This window comes from Delphinus delphis, chromosome 13 (assembly GCF_949987515.2).
Source record: "Delphinus delphis chromosome 13, mDelDel1.2, whole genome shotgun sequence".
NCBI lineage: Eukaryota > Metazoa > Chordata > Mammalia > Artiodactyla > Delphinidae > Delphinus > Delphinus delphis.
In genome coordinates this window covers 9,358,772-9,378,352 of record NC_082695.1, presented here as the reverse complement: position 1 = coordinate 9,378,352, position 19,581 = coordinate 9,358,772, and the positions used below count along the sequence as shown (strand labels likewise).

At 36.7% G+C, this 19,581-nt stretch overlaps 1 protein-coding gene across 6 annotated transcripts in view; it reads left to right on the top strand.

Moving 5' to 3' along the window:
* Window positions 1-19,581, top strand: part of ATXN2 (ataxin 2) — a 119,737-nt gene that overhangs the window by 89,226 nt on the left and 10,930 nt on the right. For 4 of the 6 annotated variants that reach the window (XM_060028063.1, XM_069541306.1, XM_060028051.2 and 1 more), the window contains exons 15-20: window positions 1,489-1,790; window positions 2,811-2,874; window positions 3,500-3,652; window positions 4,042-4,108; window positions 16,396-16,580; window positions 16,903-17,035. In XM_060028063.1, coding sequence (XP_059884046.1) covers window positions 1,489-1,790; window positions 2,811-2,874; window positions 3,500-3,652; window positions 4,042-4,108; window positions 16,396-16,580; window positions 16,903-17,035 — 904 coding nt within the window. The remainder of the gene's footprint in view (window positions 1-1,488; window positions 1,791-2,810; window positions 2,875-3,499; window positions 3,653-4,041; window positions 4,109-16,395; window positions 16,581-16,902; window positions 17,036-19,581) is intronic. The other 2 variants (XM_060028052.2, XM_060028059.1) reach the window with 1 other exon arrangement.

The window sequence follows — 19,581 nt, the reverse complement described above, 5'->3', positions numbered from 1 at the left end:
TGCCTCGCTCAAAGACCCTTGTGACAAATATTTAAAGTTTTATGCAATACACAATTGGTCCGTTACGCATATAGCCTCTACTAAACATTAAGTACCTATATTGTGACTTAAACTCCCACTGTGTCCAAATGTTGCTTTCACCTTCTGCCGTCAACTACTTTATAACTATATTGGTGATGCAGTGAAGCTTGAGAAGCCCCTGAGATGTGTGGTGCTGCTTGCCAGGATACCAAGGGCTCCGGTAGTGAGAATTGACAGTGGTCCGCCTTTCCTGAGGCTGAGGAGGTAGTTTGTCTCTCGTCTTGCAGCCCCTTCTGCTGCACAACTGCTCTTTAGCTTATTCTCACTGCCTAGGGCTGCTGCTTGGATTTATTCTCATTTCCACCATGGCTCCTTCTACTTGCTGCCCTTTTCTTCTCTTTTTCTTGTCATTTCCTTCAGCTATTCCTGTTTTCTTTCTTCTGTGGAGTAGGGCATCTTAAATCATCATCAGACAGTAGTAGCATTGACTGCTTCTGGTCTGCAAACTTAAAAACCCCCATCACTTATTTTACTAACGTTTTTGTCTTCTGGTCTTCTTGTTGGTGCTTCTGTTTTGTGGTTTCCTTTACGGGTTACAAGGTCTAACTGACCTACATGTCTAGCCAGGTCTCCCTTTGAATCCACCTACTTCAGACTTTCCAACTCACCACTTCTCAAGGTCAAGCCCAGGTCTTAGTCCAGCCGCCATAATGGTCTCTCTACACTCTTACTTGGCTTCCTGCAGTTCATTTTCCACAAAGCTGCTGTGCTTATCTTTGTGAACTATAAATCTTCTCAGTCTGTACCTGCTTAAAATTCTTCAGTGACTTCTCATTATCCTGAGAACTAAAAGTTAGAGTTCTTAACCTAGCTTTCAAGTTCCTTTATCATCTCGCTCCTCCTGGGTGAATTTGTCATTTCTTGACTCATCTTGTGCCCACCAGTACTTTTCTGTTCCACAGCGGGGCCATCTTCTGCCTTTGCTATGGGTCTTTAAACATGCTGTTTCTTGTACTTAGACTATTAGTCCCTTTTCCAAACTCCCCCACAAACCCCCAAGATCTTTCACACTTTAGACTAGATGACATTTCCATTGAGAAGCCTTCTCTTTCCGTGAGTTGCTTTTTGCCGTGGGATCCTATAGCATTTACCCCAGTTTGTCAAGTGTTTGATCTCATCCAGATGGAAAGCTTTGGGAGGATAGGAACTATTTCATATTTCCATTCCTAGCACACACAGTTTCTGACACATGGTATGCACTCAGTAAATATTTAACTTTTCAGGCTGGGACATTTTAGTGCTTGGATGGCTGTAGTTGTGTTGTATAGACATTTTGTTATTGTTGCCTTACAATGAAAACATTACTCGTAAAGTTCGAAAAAAGCCTTATTCAGTTTGTGCTCGTGGAAAAAAATTGATTACTAGAGTTATTGAAAATATTTAAGTATAATTATTTCCTTTATTTAGTTACAGCCAAGTTCTACTTCTGAATCTATGGATCAGCTGCTAAACAAAAATAGAGAGGGAGAAAAATCAAGAGATTTGATCAAAGACAAAATTGAACCAAATGCTAAGGATTCTTTCATTGAAAATAGCAGCAACTGCACCAGTGGCAGCAGCAAGCCGAGCAGTCCCAGCATTTCACCTTCAATCCTCAGTAACACGGAGCACAAGAGGGGACCTGAGGTCACATCCCAAGGGGTTCAGACTTCCAGTCCAGGATGTAAACAAGAGAAAGATGATAAAGAGGAGAAGAAAGATGCAGCTGAGTGAGTAAACCTGGAATTTAGCACGCCTGTTACTTACTTAACTTTTCCTTAAGGTGTCCAGAGCCTTCCAACTCAAGAATCTATCTAGACTTTTAGACTGCTTTATAAGTAGCTCTCAACTTAAGAAAAAACTGGTCTAAACAAATGACGTCTTAAGTCATTTAGGTCATTGCACCCTATACTCTTCTTCCCTCCTCCATCGTTTTTCCACCCTGTGGCAAAAAAACCCTATGCATAAATTAAGAATGGCTTAATTATGGCTTAATGGGAGTTGAAAAATCACTGGCTTTGGGACTGATATCCCCTGTATGCTAGTGAGTACCCACCTCCTGGCTGTGCTACTCGACTAAGAACTTACACTGCCAAGAAGAGAGAGAAGTCTCTGGTGCCCCTACTTGGAATTCAACGTGTTTTCCGTCAAAAAAAAAAAGTTTTAGTTAATAGTTAGATTTGTTAAAATAGAATTAATTCTGCACATCCAATATATTATCAATTAAATGGGCTTTTGTGGGCTAGTCTCGGAACCTAACCACACCACCATTGATTTATTTGTTCTGGGTTCCATACAACCCAGTTACAGATGAACTTTTGGAATGCAAATATTGGTAAGTCAAGGAGCACTTATTCTTAATTTGAGGCAAAAATTTTTTATTAGAATCATGGTTTTTCCCAAGATATTTCATATAGGAAACAATTTATCACATAAAAAATACTGCATGCTAGAGAATTGGTATATTAAGGATTGCTTTTATGGATATTTTATAAGGGGCTACTGTCTTTTCAGTTTAAGTTTTGTTGATTGCTTTTGAGAGAACCATTCGTATTACACTTTTTTAAAAATTTGTCCTTTTTTGGCTAGTAATTATGTATATGTGTGTTTTAATTAAGAGAGTTAGTGATCTTCTAGTGAGAATTGTTTAAATGTTTAGCCATTTAAAAAAAACTGTCAGGTATAAAAGACTTTACAGTAGCATAAGTTCCATGCAGATTTCACTGGGCTTTATTTTTTTTCCGGTGTAGGCAAGTGAGGAAATCAACGTTGAATCCCAATGCAAAGGAGTTCAACCCTCGTTCCTTTTCTCAGGTAAGTTTTTCTCTCTCTTTGAAGTAATCTAGCCTCTTAAAAAAAAAAATTATTTGTAGTAATATTCCCTTTCCCATTCCTGCCATCTAAATTCAGTTATAGTATGCTAAAACAACTTTTAGTTTAAGTTCTTTTTTGTTCTGTAGTCATTAATGAATATTTTTGAGCCATAGGAATAAATGCTAGTTTTGTCATCAATTAGATGTGGTCTGGGGCAAATTTTTTAATCTTTCTGACTCAGAATTTGAAGATGGTTGGCCAACGAGGCTCTCAGGTTCACAGATATACAGTTATTATTCTACTGACTTTGTAAGATGATGTGTTTATTTTTTAATTTTTAAAAACAGTCTCCAGTTCCTTAAAAATCACCACTGCTGTTTTTAATAGCATTGTTGATTAATTGGTAACATTAATCAACCAATAATACTTGGTTATTGGTAACATAACCAAGTATTTTTTTTCTTTTATTTGAAACATGTGGAAGTTTATTTTCTGTGAGGTGTTTTCATTAAGAGGTACTGCTTATCAACAGTGAGTAGAACTGAGAAAGATGGGGGGAATCAGTCCTCAAATTGCAGTAATGGTTAGCTTTTCACCTGAAGGTAGTTGATTTTTGTTTTTGTAGCCAAAGCCTTCTACCACCCCAACTTCGCCTCGTCCTCAAGCACAACCTAGCCCATCTATGGTGGGTCATCAGCAGCCAACTCCAGTTTATACTCAACCTGTTTGTTTTGCACCAAATATGATGTATCCAGTCCCAGTGAGCCCAGGAGTGCAAGTAAGTCATAGAATTTGGTGTTCATTTACCCTCTCTAAGTTATTTGTATTTGACACCAAACACTCTGTAGGTATGCAGTGATTTCAGGCAGTGATGGTATAACAGAGGTATTTAAAAAGTGGAAGCTTGCAGTGTGGTGTGCTGTTAGTTTAAGGACCTAAATCTGAGAATGTTTCTGGTAAGAAATATGATTCAGATTTACTGTAGTTCGGGGTTTGTCCTTTTAGCTGTGGGTGTGATTTTATTTTTTAATGACTCATAAAGAATCAGGAAACCTCAGAGCTAGCTCTCTAGCAATATGCAACTAAGAGACAGTGATAAAATACATTCTTACTATCTTGAGAGCCTAATCTTCAGTTTTTGTTTTTGTTTTTTTTTATTCCCTTAAGCCTTTATATCCTATACCTATGACGCCCATGCCCGTCAATCAAGCCAAGACATATAGAGCAGGTAAAGGTGAGAATAATCCTGCCTGTATTTGCTTGTAGTTTGCATGCTGCATGAATTAAATAACTCAGTTTATAATGAATAAATATTTGTGGTTCAGTTTTGACTTTCAATGAAGCTGTTCATTGACTTCTGTTGCTCAACGTTACATCAGGTATTTAGATGCATTTTTATGAACAAAAACAGGAGGAGAAAATACCCATCAGTCGTGAATTTCAGGATCCTCTTCACAAAAAGTGATTTAATTTTGAAGTTTTCAATGTTAAATTTGGAAAAAGGGTTCGCTACGTTAATTAACTAGCTGCTGACGTTCTTATTTTATATAATATATGATTTTTTTCCCAAAAATTTAGAATTTCTTTTTGAGCAGAGATGGCTCACTTCAGAAACCATCAAAATGCTATTAGAGGAATGTTTCCTCATCTTTAAAATGAGAGTGTTGTATAATCTAGTATTCTCTGTGTAGAAGAGCCTTCATAGAAAAAAAACACATATTTATCTTAAAAGGAAATTTCTTAATGTTGAAAAATGCTAAAGGGTTCCCCTCTTTTGCCATTTAGGTAATTGAGAGCAATTATTTGCTATAATTTTATTGAGAATAGAAAGTAGAATGGTTTATATAGTAAAGTCATTTCTCAGTGCCCACTAATTACCCCCATCACGCAAATTTCACTTCTTTTTTTCTTTTCCATTATAGTTTATTGCAAGGTATTGACTGGAGTTCCCTGTGTTGTCTGTCTCATATATGGTAGTTTGTATCAGCCAGTCCCAGGCGCCTCATGTGTCCCCACCGCATTCCCCTTTGGTGACCATAGTTTATTTTCTGTGTCTGTGAGTCCATTTGTTTTGTAAATAAGTTCGTTTGTGTCATATTTTAGGCTCATATACGTGATATCATATGATATTTGTCTTTCTCTGCCTGACTTCCTTCACCATTAGTATGATAATCTCTGGGTTCATCCATGTTGCTGCAAATGGCATTATTTCATTCTTTTTTATGGCTGAGTAATATTCCATTATCTATATACCACATCTTCCTTATCCATTCATCTGTTGATGGACATTTAAATTTAAGTTGCTTCCGGGACTTCCCTGGCAGTCCAGTGGTTAAGACTCTGCGCTTCCAATGCAGGGGGCGCAGGTTCAGTCCCTGGTCAGGGAACTAAGATCCCACAAGCTGTGTGGTGCAGCCAAAAAAAAAAAAAAAAAAGTATGATATCCTTTATCTTTCCTTAGAACACTGGAACCTATTGGAAGAACTCTACCTTAGATCATTTAAAGTTATCTAGTTATAGGGTTAATCTTATTCTGAGGACCTGCCATTTCATTTCTACATACTTTTTCATTTCTACATACATACGTGTGTATCATATATAAAAGTATGGACATTTTTGTTAGATAGCCAGAGTCTGTTATCACACTTTATAAAAATAAACAGTAATTCTTTTTATCATCTAATAACCATCATAATCAGATTATCCTGACTGGGCCAAGAATATATTTTTACAGTCCGTTTGTTTTGAATACGGATCAAAATAAGATCTTCACATTATTATATTTGTTACATGTCTTTGTAGTTCCCCTGCTGTTTTTACCACTGCTGTTGCTTTGTGGCAGAAACCAATTACTACGTAGCATGTCCTGTATTCTAGATTTGTCTCTTTACTTCTTGTGATGTCATTGTTTACATTCAGGTTTAACTTTTTTACGGGAAGAGATAAGAATACTTGATAGATATTTGTGAGTACTCTATATTGGATCATTCGAGAGCTGTACAATATCTGGTCCTACTTTGCGTTATGGTAAGATTTATTAAGGGCTCAGGTGGTGATAGCCTGATCCTCCCCTCCCCAATCGTAAAGTTTTCTATTAGTCTTTCATCTAATTCATTAATGATTGATACGTAACATCACCTTTTCATTGGGCGTGGTTCTCAAATTTTAGTGTACATTAGAATCACTTAGAGAGTTTGTTAAAAACACCAATTGCTTGGCCCCATCCCCAGAATTTCTAATACAGTAGGTTTGGGGCATAGCCTGAGAATTTACTTTTCTAGTGCAATTTATAAAAAACCCAATTCCCTAGTGATCCTGCTGGTACAGGGCCATACTTTGGAAATCACTGTAATTAGGAGTTTGAAAACAGCGATTTCTCAGTTTCTAGTATTTCTTCTCCATTTATTAGCTAGAATCATTCTGTAAGGGACTGTTCTTTTTAACAAGGGCTGTTTAGGTATCCTGAAATAGTTTGTATGGGAAAGTTATGAATACATGGATTTTCATATAATTTTATATATTCATTGTATTTCAGTCAATTATTTTCTTTTTGCTGCTCCCATTGTCCCATCTTTGATCGATGGTAATCCCTTCAGGTTGGCTCCCGTGTCCTTTGGGTACTACTCATTTGTCTCTGATAGCTTCCTTTCTGCTACAAATTTGATGTCTCAGGCTAATCTTCTTCTGACTCTAGACCTGGATCAGTAATCCTCCAAGCAACCCTCATTCTCTTTGCTGGGAAATAGTATTTAGAAACCATTTTCTGGTCATTGGATATATTCATTGCTATTGAGTTAATAATATCTGTCTTTGAACAAATTACCACAAAGCTTAGCTGCCTAAAACAACAAACATATATTATTTCACTTAGTGAAATAAGGGTCAGGAATCCAGGAGCTACTTAACTAGGTGGTTCTGCCTTAGAGTCTCTTAAGAAGTTGCAGACAAGATGTTGGCTAGAGCAGTGGTTATCTGAACTGGGGCTGGTGGATCTGCTTCCAGACTCAGAGCTGTTGGCAGGATAGTTCTGGTTATAACATGACAGCTGGCTTCTCCCACCGTGAGTATTCAGAGAGAAACTGACCTAAATGGAAGCTACAGTTTGTTTAACAATCTAACCTTGGAAGTGACGTATCTTAACTTCTGTCATTTGCTATATAGATCAAGCAGAGCGAATCTGGTGCTTGTGGGAGGGGACTGCATAAGGGTGTGAATACCAGGTGGCGGGATCATTGGGGGCCATCTTAGAGGCTGGCTTATTTACATTTTCCTATAATGTGTATTAGATGTTTCCAAACTATTTGTTGTCTAACTCCTGGACTACAGAATAAAATATAAGATTTCTTTAGTATCTATTTCACTAAGAATTCTTTAAGTGCCAATTTTCAGAGTCAGGAGTTGCTACCCTTGTTACTTCCAAAATACCATTTTCTATAGTCACTGAGTTATGTCAACAGTTTGACACATAGGTAGGTTAATCTGATTGAGTTCGTTATCATTTGTAAGGATAGTTTTTTAAATTAATCTTATTTTTTATGTGTGAAATATATATTTTCAAAGTGGAAATTACATAAAAAGATTATTCAGGGCTTCCCTGGTGGTGCAGTGGTTGGGAGTCCGCCTGCTGATGCAGGGGACGCGGGTTCGTGCCCCGGTCCGGGAAGATCCCACGTGCCACGGAGCGGCTGGGCCCGTGCGCCACAACTGCTGAGCCTGCACTCTAGAGCCTGTGTTTGCAACAAGAGAAGCCACCACAATGAGAAGGCCGTGCACCACAACGAAGAGTAGACCCCGCTCACTGCAACTAGAGAAAGCCAGCACGCAGCAACTAGGACCCAATGCAGCCAAAAATAAATAAAATAAAATAAATTTATTTTTTAAAAAAACACATTTTTTCATTTTCACCAAGAACTTTATTGGAACAACATATTCACCATTTTGTTCCACTGCCTTCTGCCATTTTTCAGGCAACTTCATAATTCCAACTTCCCAAAACTTACTACCTTTTTGAGCAAAGAACTGTACCAGGTGCCTTTTACAGTCTTTGAGGGAATTAAAATTTTTTTCCATTAAGAGAACTTTGTAAAAACCGAAATAAATGGACGTCCGAAGGTGCAATGTCTGATGAATACAACAGATAAATCAGAACTTCCCAGCCAAGCTGAAACAGTTTTTGCCTGGTCATCAAAGAAACATGTGGTCTTGCGTTATCCTGATGGAAGATTACACTTTTTCTGTTGACTAATTCCAGATGCTTTTCGTCGAGTGCTGCTTTCAGTTGGTCTAATTGAGAGTAGTACTTGTTGGAATTAATCGTTTAGTTTTCCAGAAGGAGCTCATAATAGAGGACTCCCTTCCAATCCCATCATTTACACAACATCACCTTCTTTGGATGAAGACTGGCCTTTGTTGTAGTTGGTGGTTCATTTTGTTTGCCCAGCGATCTCTTCCATTCCACATTATTGTACAGTATCTCCTTTTCATCGCCCGTCACAATTTGTTTTAAAAGCAGAACGTTTTCATTATGTTCAAGTAGAGAATCGCATGCAGAAATACAGTCCAGGAGGGTTTTTTTCACCTAACCTATATGGAACCCAAGCATCAAAGCGATTCACGTAACCAAGCTGGTGCAAATGATTTTCATCACTTGATGTGGACATTTTGAGTGTATCGGCTATCTCCCACATGGTAGAATGTTGATTGTTCTCAATTAATGTCTCGATTTGATCACTATCAACCTCAACTGATGTATCCGACCGTGGAGCATCATCCAGCACAAAACTTCGCAAATCACTTTTGACACGTTCAATTGGTCAATAGCACCTTTTCCGTACACTACAGAAATCTTTTTTTTGCATTTCATTTGCATTTTTACCTTTCTTGAAGTAATAAAGCATAGTATGCTGAAAATGTTGCTTTTTTCTTCCATCTTCAATATTAAAATGACTACACAAAAATTCACCAATTTTGATAAGTTTTTTTAAAAATGCACGCTGATGTGACAGCTGCCACAATACAATCTAACAAAATTGTTTCGAGTGAAGTTATAGACAGCTAAGCACTACTAGAGCCATTGTATAGAACAAAACCAAACAAACTTTTTGGCCAATCCAATACTTTCATTGATTTTTCTCTTTATCATTTCCTTTCTTTGTTTTCTTTGGATTTAATTTTCTGTTCCTTTTCTAGTTTCTTAAGGCAGTTGCTTAGATCATTGATTTTAAAACTTTCTTTATTAGAATAGAAGATTTAAAGCTATGCATTTCTAATCATTGCTTTAGCTACATCCCTAAAACTTGATGTGTTTTATTTTCATATTTCATTCAGAATATTTTCTGTCTTATGATTTCTTCTTTGACCAGTGGGTTATGTAGTAGTGTTTTGTTTTGTTTTGTTTTTTAACATCTTTATTGGAGTATAATTGTTTTACATTGTTCTGTTAGTTGCTGCTGTATAACAAAGTGAATCAGCTATATGTATACATATATCCTCATAGCCCCTCCCTCTTGCGTCTCCCTCCCACCCTCCCTATCCCACCCCTCTAGGTGGTCCCAAAGCACCGAGCTGATCTCCCTGTGCTATGTGGCTGCTTCCCACTAGCTACCTATTTTACATTTGGTAGTATATATATGTCAGTGCCACTCTCTCACTTCATCCCAGCTTACCCTTCCCCCTCCCCGTGTCCTTAAGTCCACTCTCTACGTTTGTGTCTTTATTACTGTCCTGCCCTTAGTTTCATCAGAACCTTTTTTTTTTTTTAGATTCCATATATATGTGTTAGCCTACGGTATTTGTTTTTCTCTTTCTGACTTACTTCACTCTGTATGACAGACTCTAGGTCCCTCCACCTCACTACAGATAACTCAGTTTCATTTCTTTTTATGGCTGAGTAATATTACATTGTATATATGTGCCATATCTTCTTTATCCATTCATCTGTTGATGGACACTTAGGTTGCTTCCATGTCCTGGCTATTGTAAATAGTGCTGCAGTGAACATTGTGGTACATGACTTTTTGAATTATGGTTTTCCTCAGGCTATATGCCCAGTAGTGGGATTGCTGGGTCACATGGTAGTTCTATTTTTAGTTTTTTAAGGAACCTCCATACTGTTCTCCATAGTGGCTGTATCAATTTACATTCCCATCAACAGTGCAAGAGGGTTCCCTTTTCTCCACACCCTCTCCAGCATTTATTGTTTGTAGATTTTTTGATGATGGCCATTCTGACTGGTGTGATGGCCATTCTGACTGGTGATACCTCATTGTAGTTTTGATTTGCATTTCTCTAATGATTAGTGATGTTTAGCATCCTTTCACATGTTTGTTGGAAATCTGTGTATCTTCTTTGGAGAAATGTCTTCTGCCCATGTTTGGATTGGGTTGTTTGTCTTTTTGATATTGAGCTGCATGAGTTGCTTATATATTTTGGAGATTAATCCTTTGTCAGTTGTTTCTTTTGCAAATATTTTCTCCCTTTCTGAGGGTTGTCTTTTCATCTTGTTTATGGTTTCCTTTGCTGTGCAAAAGCTTTTAAGTTTCATTACATCCCATTTGGTTTTTTTTGTTTTTATTTCCATTTCTCTAGGAGGTGGGTCACTAAGGATCTTGCTATGATTTATGTCATAGAGTGTTCTGCCTATATTTTCCTCTAAGAGTTTTATAGTGTCTGGCCTTACATTTAGGTCTTTAATCCAGTTTGAGTTTATTTTTGTGTATGGTGTTAGGGAGTGTTCTAATTTCATTCTTTTACATGTAGCTGTCCAGTTTTCCCAGCACCACTTATTGAAGAGACTGTCTTTTCTCCATTGTATATTCTTGCCTCCTTTATCAAAGATAAGGTGACCATATGTGCATGAGTTTATCTCTGGGCTTTTTATCCTGTTCCATTGATCTGTATTTCTGTTTTTGTGCCAGTACCATATTGTCTTGATTACTGTAGCTTTGTAGTATAGTCTGAAGTCAGGGAGTCTGATTCCACCAGCTCTGTTTTTTTTCCCTCAACACTGCTTTGGCTATTTGTGGTCTTTTGTGTCTCCATATAAATTTTAAGATTTTTTGTTCTAGTTCTGTAAAAAAATGCCACTGGTAATTTGATAGGGATTGCATTGAATCTGTAGATTGCTTTGGATAGTATTGTCATTTTCACAATATTGATTCTTCCAATCCAAGAACATGGTATATCTCTCCATCTGTTTGTGTCATCTTTGATTTCTTTCATCAGTGTCTTATAGTTTTCTGCATACCGGTCTTTTGTCTCCATAGGAATGTTTATTCCTAGGTATTTTATTTTTTGTTGCAATGCTAAATGGAATTGTTTCCTTAATTTCTTGTTCAGATTTTTTGTCGTTAGTGTATAGGAATGGAAGAGATTTCTGTGCATTAATTTTGTATCCTGCTACTTTACCAGATTCATTGATTAGCTCTGGTAGTTTTCTGGTAGCATCTTTAGGATTCTCTATGTATAGTATCATGTCATCTGCAAACAGTGACAGTTTCACTTCTCCTTTTCCGGTTTGGATTCTTTTTATTTCTTTTTCTTCTCTGATTGCTGTGGCTAAAACTTCCAAAACTATGTCGAATAACAGTGGCAACCTTGTCTTGTTCCTGATCTTAGTGGAAATGGTTTCAGTTTTTCACCATTGAGAACAATGTTGGCTGTGGGTTTGTCATATATGGCCTTTATTATGTTGTGGTAGTAGTGTGTTTTTAATTTCCAAATATTTGGGTATTTCTGTTTTTTATTTTTCATTCCATTATGATCAGAGAACAGACTGATATGAAATGCCATTTTCATCATATATTAAGTGTCCGTGTGTAGTTAAATCTATATCTGGATTTTCTGTTCCATTCTGTTAAACTGTCTATCTGTTAAGACTACTTTCCCATCCATCCACTCCCAACACTGATTTTTCCCCCCCTCAGGTTTTCTTGACTTTTTTCTTTCTTGTTTATTTTTCCATATGAACTTGATATTCAGGTTGACTACTAAAAAAATAAAATCAGTTGGCATTTAAGAACGTTTTTATTACTGAAAATTTCAAACATATACAAGTAAGCAGTTAGACTAGTACAATTATGTAAAAGTACTCATCAGTCAGCTTTAATAGTTAGAAACTCATGGCCAGGACTTCCCTGGTGGCGCAGTGGTTAAGAATCCGCCTGCCAATGCAGGGGACACAGGTTCGAGCCCTGGTCCAGGAAGATCCCACATGCTGTGGAGCAACTAAGCCTGTGCACCAGAACTACTGAGCCTGCGCTCTAGAGCCCACGAGCCACAACTACTGAGCCTGTGTGTTGCAACTGCTGAAGCCCATGAGCCTAGAGCCCGTGCAACCACAGAATGCCCATGTGCAGCAATGGAGACCCAATGCAGCCAAAAAGAAAATAAATAAATAAATTTATTTAAAAAAAAAAAACTCATGGCCAGTTTGTTTCATTTACAGGACCTCTCTCCTCTCAGATTGTTTTGAAGCATGTCCCGGATACACCATTTTATTTGTAAATACTTTATCTTAAAATTCTTAAAGATAAGGGGTCTTTTAAAAACAAACATAAAACATTACTATATCGTTACCACACCAAAAAGACTTAACAGTAATTCCCTTTTATCCTCAAATTTCTGTGGCTATTTTTAAAGTATATATTTTTTTATGGTTAATTTGTTCCAGTTAGGATCCAAATGAGATTTACAAATTACATTTGTGTATCATGTTTAAGTCATTTTTTTTAATTGTTTTATGTTGTGGTAAATTTTTATTATGACGGTTTTAAAGACATGTTTTGTTCATTCATACCCTCACAGAGTTATGGACTCTTTTTTTAAACCATAGTTAAAATACAATTTTTCACACCTAAAAAAAATAGCAGTTATTTCTTCCTATCAAATGTGTAGAGCACAAGTTTTTCTTACTGTCTTATGAATTTTTCTTAATAGTTGGCTTGTTGAGCCACAGTCCAGAATCCACACTTTTCATTTGATTGGTTTCTCTCTCTTAATGTTAACTCTCTTATAGGTTTCTTCTTAGTTTTTTCCGTTTCTATCTTATTTAAATCTAATTTGTTTTGTCCTATATTCTTTCCCACCATCTGAATTTCATGGATTGTGTCCCCGTGATATTGTTTAAAGTGTTCCTCTGTCCCCTGTAATCCTTGTGAACTGATTGTAGATAAGAAAGATTAGTTTGTATTTTTTAAAACTTAACCTGGAATGTTTCATAGATGATGTGTGTACTTTTATTAGGAGTCAGTGTCTTACCTCTGTCTTTTTTTTTTTCCCCTGGATAGTAGGAGTAACTTGGCTGCCTTATCTATCCAGGATAACGTTTCATACCAGCTCTTCTCTGTTTGTTTTGGCAGCACTGACAATCACTGTCTAGCGCTAGATTCATTATTTCACTAAGGATTGCAAAACGGCATTCTCATTCTGTCATCTCTTTTTCAATCATCAGCTGGACTATTTCTATAAAGAAAAACTTTACCTTGTCAAACTATTTGGTTACCATGAGGTACAGTTTGTGATAGAAAGGCAGCTAAACTGCCCATCATTTCAAGGCAGTTCTCAAAATAATGAGTTGGTTTTCTATTATCCCTAAAGGTTGACCAGTGAGGGTTTGTTGTTGTTGTTCTATTAGAATGAACTCCTGGGTTTTAATATTCAGTTTGCCAATTGGGATTTTCATTAGAACTACATTAAATTTATAAATATATAATTTAGAAATTAACTTAGAGGAGAATTGCTATCTTTATATTGTCTTCCTATCCATGAACAAATGATGCCTTTCTGCTTGTTTAAATCTGCTTCTCTACCTTCAGTAGTTGTTTTGTTTGTTTCTTTCTTTTTTTAATTTAATTGTTTTTATTTTTGGCTGTGTTGGGTCTTCATTGCTGTGCACGGGCTTTTTCTAGTTGCAGCAAGCAGGGGCTACTCTTCATTGTGGTGCACAGGCTTCTCATTGTTGTGGCTTCTCTTATTGTGGAGCACAGGCTCTAGGCACATGGGCTTCAGTAGTTGTGGCACGTGGGCTCTGTAGTTGTGGCGCACGGGCTTACTTGCTCCGCGGCATGTGGGATCTTCCCGGGCCAGGGCTTGAACCCATGTTCCCTTCATTGGCAAGCAGATTCTTAACCACTGCACCACCAGGGAAGCCCCTTCAGTAGTATTTTTAAGTTTCTCTTAAAAGTTTTATGTGGAAAAAAAAAAAAAAAGGTTTTATGTGTTTCTTCAGTTTTTGCCTTAGGTATTTTCTTTTTTTATTGTTAATGTAGAGTGGGTTCATCTTTTCCATTGCATCTTCTATGTATATGAAGGCTATTTGCCGTCTTTATGTTAATCTTATATCCTGCTGCTTTACTCTTCAAATAACAGGGAAAATTAAGGACTTGCTTCTGAAATGCAGCCGTAGATCATTTAAGGCATATCTTTCCTTCATGATAGTAGTGCCTTTTTGCACAAAACCACCTCTTTGTCTTCTTGGTACGTAATGCAGCATTACCATTTTTGCGTCCTGTGAGAAAAATTTAGTTGTATTTGAAAATATGCTGAAGTCAGGAACATTTTGGGACAGATACTCTTTTGTGTGGGGGGTTAGACTAGGGGTGGGGTCTGTGCATTATAGGATGTTTATTAGCATCCCTGGCCTCTACCCATTAGATGCTAGTAGTATCCTCCCCTTCTCTAATTGTGACAACCAAAAATGTCTCCTAGATGTTGCCAAATGCCCCTTGAAAGGCAAAATTGCTCCCAGTTGAAAACCATTGATGTAAAGAAATGGCTGAAGTATGGCCAGTCTAAACTGTGGTTTAAGATTAAGATAGATTCAGTTTGGGTGGGTCGGGGGTAATACAACCATAAAACCAGGTATATCTCTGTATATTTTATCTTTTAAGGTTTTGTTCAAGCATTGTTTGTTTTGTTTTGTTTAATTTTTAGTTTTTGGCTGTGTTGTGTCTTCGTTACTGCGCGCAGGCTTCTTATTGTGGTGGTTTCTCTTGTTGCGGAGCATGGGCTCTAGGTGTGCAGGCTTCAGTAGCTGCAGCACGTGGGTTCAGTAGTTGCGGCTCGCAGGCCCTAGAGCACAGGCTCAGTAGTTGTGGCGCACAGGCTTAGTTGCTCCGCGGCATGTGGGAATCTTCCTGGACCAGGGCTCGAACGTGTGTCCCCTGCATTGGCAGGCGAATTCTTAACTACTGAGCCCCTAGGGAAGTCCCAAGCATTGTTTTTATAACTAGAATTTTTTATTTTTAAAAATCAGTAACTTGACTGGCTTTTTGAAAAAAAAATTTAATATGTGAGGGTTGTAAAGTATGAAAAGAAATAGTGATAGTAAGTTAAGCTTATTTAGCTTAATTAGACAAACTTTCATGTGATAAAAATGATATTTGAGTTTTGGGTGGCTTTTCTTTACTAGAAGGGTGTGCTTTTTCAATATGTGGGAATCTCAAGATTAAATTCAGAACAATATTACCTAATTGGTTTTTTCTGTTTTCAAGTTTGCTTTTCTGACTAGATAACACAGTGTGTAACTAGCTCTCCTAAGTATCAGCAGCAGTCATTAAATTTTTAGCAAAACCTTCAAATATTTTTTTAAAAAAGACAAATTCTGTCTCTACATTAGCAGTTACCTGTATAGTCAGTTAGTTTTGATGATTTTGTGAACATACGAAGTTACAACATTCTTTGTGTCTTGCTGTAAGCAGTGGTTCACAACTTCTTCCCTCAAGTGGCTTGGTTAACATAGCACCATAAACCCATCACAGACAACAGTCAGTGCTGTAATAAACATGTGAGGAAAAGGTACACAGAGCATGCAGCTAGCGCTTTTGTGGGCGATTGGGAAAGACGATACAGAGGAGATGACAGTTGAGCTAAATTGTTAACTAGAGCTTTAATGGAGCAGATTACAGGCAGAAATTTGTGTGGAGTAATACAAGACAAAGAGTAATGTTTTAAAAGAGCTATTACAATTTTTTAAAAGCGCTACATGGTAGTGTGTGATGCTATGTTTGAAAAAGCAAGAGTTCGGTGGTAAGAAATTTAGAAAGATGGAGTTAAGTGTTGGGTCTGTTTTGGCTTTTTTGTTGTACTTTTGTTTTCCTTTGAATAAAATCCAGTGCCCTTCTCTAGCAATGGCATAATTCAGTGTCTCAAACAGGGTGTATATGAGAAGTATGAGGGAAATGTTGCTTCATAGTGCTGTAAGAGTCTTGTAATTACAGGGACTTGATGAAGTCTGGGGGTCATCACAGAGTATCTCTCTGAGAATGTTGCTTTCAAGCTGACACTTGATGGACAAGTAAAAGTTTTCCAACCTGGCAGTAGGGGATTGGGGTTTGAGGCTGAGGAATAGCATATATGATAGGAAAACAGCCCATAGTGGCTGAAGGGGGATGGGTGTGGTATAACATGGCATTGGAGAGGTAGGCTTTGACCCAATCATGCAGAGCCTTATGGACCATGTTCGTATATTTTATGCTAATAAGGAGCTGCTGTGTTCTAATATTATGTCGTTTTTTCCTGCAGTACCAAATATGCCCCAACAACGGCAAGACCAACATCATCAGAGTACCATGATGCACCCAGCCTCAGCAGCAGGCCCACCAATTGTGGCCACCCCACCAGCTTATTCCACACAGTATGTTGCCTATAGTCCTCAGCAGTTTCCAAATCAGCCTCTTGTTCAGCATGTGCCACATTATCAGTCTCAGGTAAGCCTGATATGACCTAATAACTCTTTTAATTGTTGTTCCATTGAAGTAACTTTTAGTATGGTAAAGGGGTTTTTCCTTTATATTTTGTGCTATGCGTTAACGGTGGGGTAGGCAGCTAAGGATTTGGGGGTCCTTTTTAACCTAATAGAAAGTTGCTGATCAGTGTAAGTGTTTCAAAGGCTAAATCCTTTCTAGCCAAATAAGGATTTAGGAGTTGTTTCTGGAAACCTGGAAACCATGGAATTAAGACATAACTAAAATCTACTTGACTATATCTGGTACTTTAATGTTTTTTTCTTTATTTTTTGTTTGAACACAGCATCCTCATGTCTATAGTCCTGTAATACAGGGTAATGCTAGAATGATGGCACCACCAACACATGCCCAGCCTGGTTTAGTATCTTCTTCAGCAACTCAATACGGGGCTCATGAGCAGACGCATGCGATGTATGGTAGGAAGCAGTTTGTTTGTCTTTTTCAATGTGTGTGACTATTCTTACTGTGTTTTTAAGCTCTGAAAAGATGCTCTGTTTAAGAATAACTCTGCCTTTTATGACATTGAGGGTCAAGAATCTAAAGAAAAGATGAATCCATTTCTCTCTCCGACCTGCTCTATAAGTCTTGGCAAATCATTTCTACTTTGAAATTTCTCTCTGTTCCATTGTCTCTCTTTAACTAAAATGTAATAATGTGTGTAAAAGCATCTTTTGTGGAGAAAGGTATCTTTCTCCTCTTCCTCATCAGTAACATCATTTGGTATACCCTTCCTAAGGCATGCAAGAAAGTTTTACCGTAATGAAAGCAAGAAAACATTCTGCTTCACTCCTTACTCTGGGGGTCACTGACATTGCATATTTTATTGCTATTTGTTACAATGCTACTATGTTTCTGCATCATGCTGTATTTCAGGTGGTTGGAATTGTGTAATATTAGATCTGCTTTTGACAGATTCATACTTTAATTGAGTATACAGTGATAAAATGAAAAGTATTCTATATAAAATTAAACGATATATCTGAGTAATAAGCTAAAATTACCATCTTAGTTTTGTGGCTGGAGAACTTTGTGTAAGTCAGCTTTGCAACTGTCTAAAGTAATAATATTGTTTTCAATGTTAGAATTTAAAATAAGATTTCCACTTATATTTTGTAATATAGAATTAATGGGTCGTCCCATATTATGTTTTTCAAAATGCACCTTTAATTAGTACCAGTTTTATTAAGATCTAAATTTTGTTTTGAACTTTTCTGAGAACTCCTGTACTGTCATTTAGGTTTTCCCATTGGCATTTCAGTTTTTTGGAGAGGGAGAGAAATTTAAGTTTATTCATACAATTGAAAAGTGAACCACTATGAAAATGAAATTAATATTACATGTAACTACAAGGACATGTCATTTTTTAAACCTCTTTCAACTTTTTGAGTGACTAATAAGAATATAAAGGCTTTCATTTTTTTTTAACTTTAGATAACAGTTTATAACATTTTGTAGGTTTATAGGAATATAGGACTCAGGCAGCAACAATCATTCTTGTCACCGGGAACCCACTGCTAATGTTTTCTTTCTGGAGGCATGCTCCTTTACCACTGGTTCACAAATGATAGGAATTTTACATGATTAAAGGCTTTTTTTTTAATAAAATACTTGTCAGATCTTAATTTTCCGCACTTAAAATTTTCTCTTGTTGACTATGCTCTTTAAATTAAAATGATGTGATTGCTCCAATTTTGAAAAACATTTCTTTCAAGAAGCCCATCTATAATTTAATTGAAAGATTGACATACTGATTTGGCTTATGATTTTGGTTGTGATCTCCTATCATTGGCTTGTCTGTAGTTGTCTTAACCAGGAATAAGTATGTGTGAAAAGGCACCACTGATTTATCACACTAACTTTTATGCAATTTGTATACATTGCAATAATTTTCCAGTTTGCTAAAGTCTTAGGTGACACAGTTTATTATGATTGTTTATTGTACATATTATACATTTCTGAATACATCTTGACGTAACAAATGGAAAAAACATTTCTTTCTTCCCATTTTCTGGGATACTCCCCTTGGAATAAGATCTGAAACTTGAGCTAAAATTTCCATTGCTTTTTTGTGTGCCCACACCTTTGAGACATTGTAGTAATACTGTGATGTCAAGCAGAATCTTTCTCCTCAGTGTATATTCACTCACTACCAACATCTGACTTTGTCTGCTGATTGGATGTTTATTGGTTTGAAACAGCCAGTACAGTAAATACTGTATTTGAGGCACTAATGGTTTTTATAACTACCTTCCCAGAATATTTCCATTTGAAAAGCAGTTGATCTTGGACCCTGAAGTCCATTCAAGTGTGGGTAAATAGTAAATATTGCAAAGAAACAAAATACTAGACCTAATGTCCAGTGAAATCTGGAATGAATTAGTCATCAAAGCTAGTTCTTTGATACCAGGAGAAAGTTGCTCAACCAAATCTGAATTACTCTCCTGCAGTTTACACAGATTGCATTATATTTCATTGATGTGTGTTGATGAGGGCAGCTAGGGGCAAAGCTGTAGATTTGGTATGATTGTTGCTGGTTCTGTTTTGGATACTTCATACCCTAAAGAGAACACTGGGAAATGAATTGGTTTGTTCTTTACCACAATAAGCCATAATTTAATCTGCTTTAGCAAGTTCATTAATTCTTCAATAATTTATTTCAGTTATTTTAGATCTTCCAAATACAATTATGCTGAATATAGACAAATTTTAAATACGTTATTTTAAACTGTAAGACAAAACTTGCATAGAAATGCTAATTTTATTTTCATTTCCCTTGAACAGTTTATATTTTATATTCCAAAAGGAACCAAATAGTTTGAGTATGAATTATATTTATTCTTAAGCTACATTCTATCTAGATTTTTTTAAACTTTTAATGCAAACAAAAGAATATGCACCCAGATGTTAATGACAATTATATGTCACCTTTTTGTCATTCATTAATTGTTATGGTCATAGCAAA